General features: G+C 39.6%; 1 protein-coding gene across 1 annotated transcript in view; it reads left to right on the top strand.

The window, feature by feature from the left end:
* The first annotated feature begins 4368 nt into the window (after window positions 1-4368).
* LOC111388240 overlaps window positions 4369-7265 on the top strand; it is a 13414-nt gene continuing 10517 nt past the window's right edge. Inside the window, exons 1-4 of the mRNA XM_023012927.1 lie at window positions 4369-4894; window positions 5100-5162; window positions 5438-5866; window positions 6915-7014. Coding sequence (XP_022868695.1) covers window positions 4742-4894; window positions 5100-5162; window positions 5438-5866; window positions 6915-7014 — 745 coding nt within the window. The 5' untranslated portion in view covers window positions 4369-4741. The remainder of the gene's footprint in view (window positions 4895-5099; window positions 5163-5437; window positions 5867-6914; window positions 7015-7265) is intronic.

Here is a 7265-nt window from a genome sequence, read left to right as displayed (position 1 = left end):
AACCCAAATGGCATCACCCTATAGCAATATATGGCTAAATCAGCCATGAATGAAGTCTTCTCTTGGTCTTCTTTGGCTATGAGGATTTGATGATACTTTGAGAATGCATCTAAAAAGCTGTACAACTTATGTCCGGATGTGCTATCCATAATATTATCAATCCTAATTAGCGGGTAGCTGTCCTTTGGGCATGCCTTATTCAGATCTGTAAAGTTAATGCAAACCCTCCATTTACCACTAGCCTTTTTCACCAGAACAACATTAGCGAGCTAATCGGGGTATTGGACTTCTCTTATGAACCCCATTCTCACCAATTTGTCGACCTCTTCTTGAATGATCACACGTCTTTCCGGCGCAAACCGCCTCTTCCTTTGCTTAATAGGTTTGGCCCCTGGGCTGATATTGAGTCTATAGACGGCTACTTCTGGGTCTATCCTTGGCATATCCTCCACCTTCCATGCAAAAACATCAATGTTACGGGACAGATAATTGATGACTTCCTCTTGGAGGTTGGCCTTAAGATCCTGACCAATAGTAACGATTTTCCTGTGCTCGAGCTCGACCACTTCCAAATCCTCAACGGGGGCCAATCTACCCCTTGGCTCGAGCTCGAGGTCTGTAAGTTGTATGACGTCAGCACTCATTCTTCAAATGCTAGTAACATAGCACTGTCTAGCAACTGTTTGGTCTCCTCGAACTATTCCCGATGCCATGACCTGTGGGGAACTTTACGGCCAGGTGGACGTTGTTGACACAATAGTTTGGATCTTGTTCAGTAGGGGTCTTCCCAAAATGATGTTGTCGGCCATTGGGGTATTAACCACTTGGAATGGTGTGATCTCCGTCGCTTGTGTATTTCCCGTTCCTAATGTAAGCGGGAGCTCGACGATGCCTTCAGGGATAATGACTCCACCACCAAATCCCTGTAGGGGAGTTTTTACTGCTTTGAGCTGTTTTGGAGAGATCCCCATTTTGGCGAAAGCCTCCTGCGAGAGTATATTTGTTGCACTCCCATTATCAATCAGAATCCTCTTTACTTCGAAGTTAGCCACAACCGCAGAGACGACCAAGACATCGTCATGAGGATATGATATTCCTTCCAAATCTCTTGCACCAAAAGTGATGTCTTTAACTTCATCACTGGATTCTCTTGGGGTATGAGCATGTTGGCGGGCATACTATTTTCGCTCACTACTTGTGTCTCAGCCGGATGCTATGTCCCCAATGATAATATTAATGGTTCCGGCAGTGGGTTGAGCACTGCTTCCGGCCCCAGGCTTTTTTCGATTGTCATGATCATTCCTTGGCCGTTTATCATGATCAATGTAATTCTTTAAAAATCTTCTTTTGATAAGGGCTTCAATTTCTCGCTGTAAAGCATGACAATCCTCTGTAGTATGCCCATGATCCCTGTGAAATTTGCAATACTTGCTCATATCTTTTGTGTCAAGGGGCGACTTCATCCTTGAAGGCCACTTTAATTCTTTCATATCCTTAACCTCCATCAAGATTTTTGTCTTAGAGGTATTCAACCGAGTGAGAGGTGCTGACGGCGCCTCATTCCTACGCTTATCCCAGGAAAGCTCATGCCGGGGGATTAGATCATGTTGCCTCTTGTTCTCGGTCTTTTCATTGGAAGGACTAGGTCTTCTTGGATTTAGTGTTTCCTCCATATTAATGTATTTTTCAACTCGGGTGAGGAGCTCGGTCACTGTCTATGGCAGGGTCTTTAATAAAGACATCTTGAAAGCTTCACATCTTACGACGTAGGTAAGGGCGGAGACAGCTACTGTGATGTGAAGGTCGGGTATTTGAAGCCTTTCCTTGTTAAACCTTGTCATGAATCCTCGTAGGGTCTTAGTTGATCCCTGGTGAAGTTGCATGAGAGAGGTCGCGGTCTTCCTGATTCGCTTGCTACTTGCAAAGAAGGTTGAGAACTTATCAGCCAAATCTGAGAATGAGGCTATGGAGTTGGGCTCCAATGTCGAGAACCAATCCCTAGCAGCATTTGTCAGTGTTTATGGAAAGGCTTTGCACATAACCTGATCTGGCGCAACTTGCAAGTTCATGACATCAGTGAATACATTAAGATGGTTGATGGGGTCGGTCGTCCCATCATACTCTTTAATACGAGGATATTTGAATCTATCGGACAAGGGATATGACAGTATCTCTGGCGTGAATGGAGTGTTAGGGGTGAAACCTGTTGGCCTCCGAGCATTCCGTTGTAGGCCAGTTGTAATTCTTTCTTGAATAATCCGGGCAATTTCACCAGAATCCATGGCGATCGATCTCGACCCCGAGGCCATATTGTGAATACCCGAGGTTCCTGGTCCGCCAGTTGTGGGGTTTGGTGGTCGTACTCGAGCATCAGCCATAAAACCTCCATGCTCCGCCTGCGCTGGCGACGGATGTGAATTTCTTTGACTTAATAGTTGTGTGAGCGTGACCACCTGCTGACGGAGCTCTTCAAAGGCTTTGGTTGTGATGATCGCTTGTGGAGGTGCGGGCACTCCTGACGATTTTTCATGGGGAGCTGTTGATCTTCGGCAGGATGAAGGATGGGAGCGGATGAGCTTGCGGGAGGAAGACCTGATCATGTGTTAACCATGGCTTTTGGTAGCGTTTCCCACAGACGGCGCCAATGATGCTACCAAAAATTGTACCTGTAGATTTCTCGAGTTTGATGATTCGGATTGAGCACGATCGTAGTCTTCCGGTACTTGAAATAAAGGCAACGAGGTGTGTTCTCATCGCCCCTCCGATGTTTAAGTCAGAAAGGAAATTATAAGCGTGAGGCTATAAACTGAAGAATAATAAAAAACTTATCTGAATAATGGCCCAAGGTTCTATATTTATAAAAGTAGGTAGTGTACTCCTAGTAGGATTGTGCCGGTTGGATGTTTTTATCCAATGGAATCCTATTTGTAACGAATGTCCTACTCGTAATGGAATTGTCTGACAAGTGGTGTAAGAGTTGATATAGAGTTCTTGGGTGTTTAGGTGTTCGTTTGTTAGGCACCTAAGTCTAGAAGGTCTGTTAGTGGAGTATGTTCCGAGAATTTATTCTCAAGGACCATGGGGTGATGTTAATATTCGTATGAGTTTCCTCAAGGACCAAAATACCTCGAGCACTCAGAAGATCCCGAGGACATATGGCAAAAAGGTGAGTGGAGCACATATGGAGTCCTTGGGGATATAGTCCCCGGGTATACCAATATTGGTATCATCAATATACCTTTGCATTTGGATTCTTCATGGTGAGGATTTATAATTATAAACCATATGGTGGCCCCGAGCGTTAGATAATGAATTCATCCTATTTGAAATGTGGTATGGCATGTGCAATTGTTTTTGTTGTAAAATAGTGTATACTTTTCTTTGTTCATATTAAAATTTTAATTTAACCTTCGACGTCCACGCTTAGTTTGAAGTTATTAAAATTTTAATTTAACAAAGATGAAAATTTTCCTCCACATTAACGCGTACAATGGCACACTTACCACTTTACACTAGAGAAGGTCAGGTGAATAAAATATAATGCAAGTAGGAGAATTGATCTATTTTTAATGTCCTCTTTCTTTACTTTACTCCAATCTCATTCTTATCTTTGAGAGAGGGGGAAAATTGCACTATAGATCCATACCCTATTGTTCAAGTAATAAATCGATAATGAACATTTTAACAATGATCAATTGATCTTCAAAATTTTATTATTGATTCATAGTTAGTCATAGATAAAGAAAGATGGCCCAAGTTTTCGTTAAACTGCCACATGACCCTCGATTGTTTTGTCTTTTATAAAGCATAATTGTATATTATCTTGAATGCATGTCCAGAAATTTTAAGCGTAACTTAACTCATCCTATGAAACGAGTTAACAAATATGTAAACAACTTCCATGTTCAAAGTTTAAGAGTACAATTAAGATGAAAGCTTAAATGTATGGAAAACACCCTGTATACAGGGAACTTTTTCACAGATATTCTACAAGGCAGTCACATGGAAGTGGACTCCATGTGAATATTTTATGGGGATGGACCCCACTGCTATGCATATTTTGTTAAAAATCTGTACACTGTCCTAAATGTATTATAAGTTGGATGTGGAAGATGCTATTTTCGTAAATCAAATTGTACAATTTTTGATGCTACAAAGCAACAAGTCTAGATCTACTGTCTTGACTTGACTATCTCACTATTCACTAACACGATTTTGAGGTCGAAATTTAACTTAAACACTAACCTTTTCCTCTATATATATATATATATTCCTTAATGAGCTGTACACATAACTTTAATTAGAGTTGTGTGTACAACCCCTTTGAAAGCCTGCCTATTGTGGGGACGTACGAATAGCAAAACCCTTCTAGAGTGAAAATTTTATGGCCAGAGATAGATTGCCTGTACAATTTGGTAAAGAGGCATAATTTTGGACCCAATCGGAAATAAATAATACGAATACTCACACGAATAGTATAATTAAGGCATACATATTTGAAATTTGACAATGAAAAGCAATCGTTGAATTTTGGAAATATCTTAGCCCATGCTGTTATTGTTTCTATATCCTCACGATCAATCACCGTTTTTATAGATTCAAGGTGAAAAATTTACAAATTTAATAATCGGAATTCCCCTCTTGACATCTTATCTGTTTCGGCAATTGGTTCTATCCTTTGGTCACGTTTTGCAGGTAATCTGTATTCATATAGATATTTATTGGTGAAAACATTTGAAACATGGATCCAGAGCAGACGTTTATACGGGTTCAAGAGCGTTTCTCAGAGATGCTATCGCCCAAAATCAGAGTCACGCTTGAGTATTTATTTCTTTTCTTGGCCATCACCCTCTTCTGTATTCTCGTTGTTATGCACGCCAATTATGTTCAACAGGTTTTTCCTCTTCTTTTATTTTTCTGTTTGAATCTCCGTCTCTGGTTTGATGTTTCTTATTTTGTTTTATAGGGTAGTAAAATTATCTACTAATTATTTCCCAAAGGGTTTTTCTTTTTTTATTTTGATCCATTTTGGAATTATATTTTATATATATTTATGTGTGTATTTATGTATATTCACTGTTCATAATTCGATGGTGAAGCCTGGTTGTTCGAGTGAGCTTTCTGAAGCGGAAATGTCTGAGGCCCAGCTTATTCAGATCAAGGTTTGTGAATTATGATTCTCTGTTAACTCGGTGAAGCCTATTTCTCAAGGCATGTCTACTGCATATTGTTCTTCATCAAATTTTATTTTTGATATATGCTTAATTCAAGAATATGTTTCTATAGTGTACTTAACGTCAAAACGTGGTTAACTCTTGTTGGAAATATATAAATGACGATATTACAGTTGAGAAATGTGTTTGCTTCTAATTGCTGACTAATTGGATTTGCTAGTTCAAATGTCAAATTAAAGGCATATTCTGCTTTTCTGATGCAGATTACTAGCGCTGGCTTGTGGTCACAAAATGATCCCCGGTATGATGCAACAGATGCTCATAAAAGAGAAGCTGGAAATGCAATTTCAAAGGCAACAAATAAGGATGGAGATGGATTACCTCTTTTTGGGAAAAAATCGTGGTTGACTTGGATATCTTCTGGTGCAAGGAGGTGGAAATCTCCATTAAAATTCTCTAGCACTGAAAATGATGTTCTGGAATCTCAAGAAGAGGCTTGTGTCAGTAGTGAAAGCTGTAAGGCAGCAGCTGATGTTGTGGTGTTGAAAACCAATAAAGATGGATCGCGTGGCAGGTTCTTTATCTCACCCAAGGAGTCACTCAAGGCAGCAATAGTTCATATTTTTAGAAAGTGGCATGGGCGTATATTTTTCATTTGGAGATTGGCAAAACGAATTCTTGGGGGATTATGGGTGAGGAATCTATGACAATTTGAAATTTGCCATAGTGTATGCCTTATTTATCCCTTTCCCTTTCTTCATTTTCCTTCCTTGTCAAGGAAAAATTAGTGTGTGTGCATATGCGCTCATAGAACACGTAAAGCATGGGCTGTGAATTCAAATTGGGATGTAAAAATCCCCCATCTATTCCTGTACCAAAATGGAATATGTCACAGGAAGGACTAAGGACGGGGATCCTAGTGCATTACTTACCAGTCATTATTCAGAAATGGTGGATCTTTTAGTGAGGGGTATTATGTTATGCACATAAAATAATCGTGGTTGCTCATAATTAGGGAACTATAAAGCAACTGTGCAATAGTGTTTTAAATGTCTTTTAAAGAGTTACAAATCGAAATCCTATATGCATCTTTTCTTGTAAGCTGTACTTATCATCTTAAATAATGAGGAAACCAATTATATCACATGGACAATTTATTCACGTGCATTTGTGCTTGGATTTTTACTATAATAAACTCTATCATCCCTTTCTTTCCCCATTTTCTCAATGGGTTTTATGTTTTCCTGGAGTGAATTTGTTTGCTTTTTCGAAAGAGGGAGGCAAGTGGGGTTTAACACTTGAAAAGTAATTATTGCATGGTTGAGAGTAAGAACTTAGCTTGAGAACAATATACTGAGAACATTATCTGTTCTTTCATGGAAGTTGCTTCTGAAGGTGACCCTATCATATTTGGAACTGTAATACATTGATATCTTTTTAAGTTTTTGATTCTTAGAATCTGTAAAGAGCTGAACTGGAGGGGTGCAATAAGGAGTGGAAGCAGAAACTAACTTTGCACTGTTCGCTTAGAAAGAAGAGATTGAGGGCATGGTAGATGGGTGTAAAATGGATGTCTTCTCGATCAGTTTTCTTCCTCCAAAATGGCAGAAAACTGGACAGGCTGGGATTTAGTGTTGTAAACTTGATCACCAGTGATCTCTTGTATATGAAAATATGTTAAAGGTTTTGGGTGACAACATTGTTCAGTTCTTAATAAATCAATTCTTGGTCACCATGCAGGATATTGCTGGAATTAATTTGAATTTTGATATTCCCAAGTGGATAAAGATTTTGCATTTGGACAGGCTGAACTCCTATGCCGGTAAATTTTTTATCCTCTGATTCTGTTATCTCACTATATAATGCTATTTGTAAACTCATAAGCATTCAGACACATCTAAGTGTTTCAGATTCTTTCATCCGTTGTCCGTGTGTCTAGTTTGTCCATTCTTGACAAAGCTGCAAACATTTTAGGAAGTATCTCTTTTGTTGGGGGTTATTGTTGACATAAATTTAGTATGTAAGGTAACTGTGGGGAAAAGGAATCCATCCTGCGCATGAGAGAGAGAGGGGGGGGGGGGGGTTTAGGGC

Source organism: Olea europaea, unplaced genomic scaffold (assembly GCF_002742605.1).
Source record: "Olea europaea var. sylvestris unplaced genomic scaffold, O_europaea_v1 scaffold476, whole genome shotgun sequence".
In the NCBI taxonomy this organism is placed as follows: domain Eukaryota; kingdom Viridiplantae; phylum Streptophyta; class Magnoliopsida; order Lamiales; family Oleaceae; genus Olea; species Olea europaea.
Note: the sequence above shows the minus strand (reverse complement) of the source record. Positions and strands in the feature narration are given on the sequence as shown.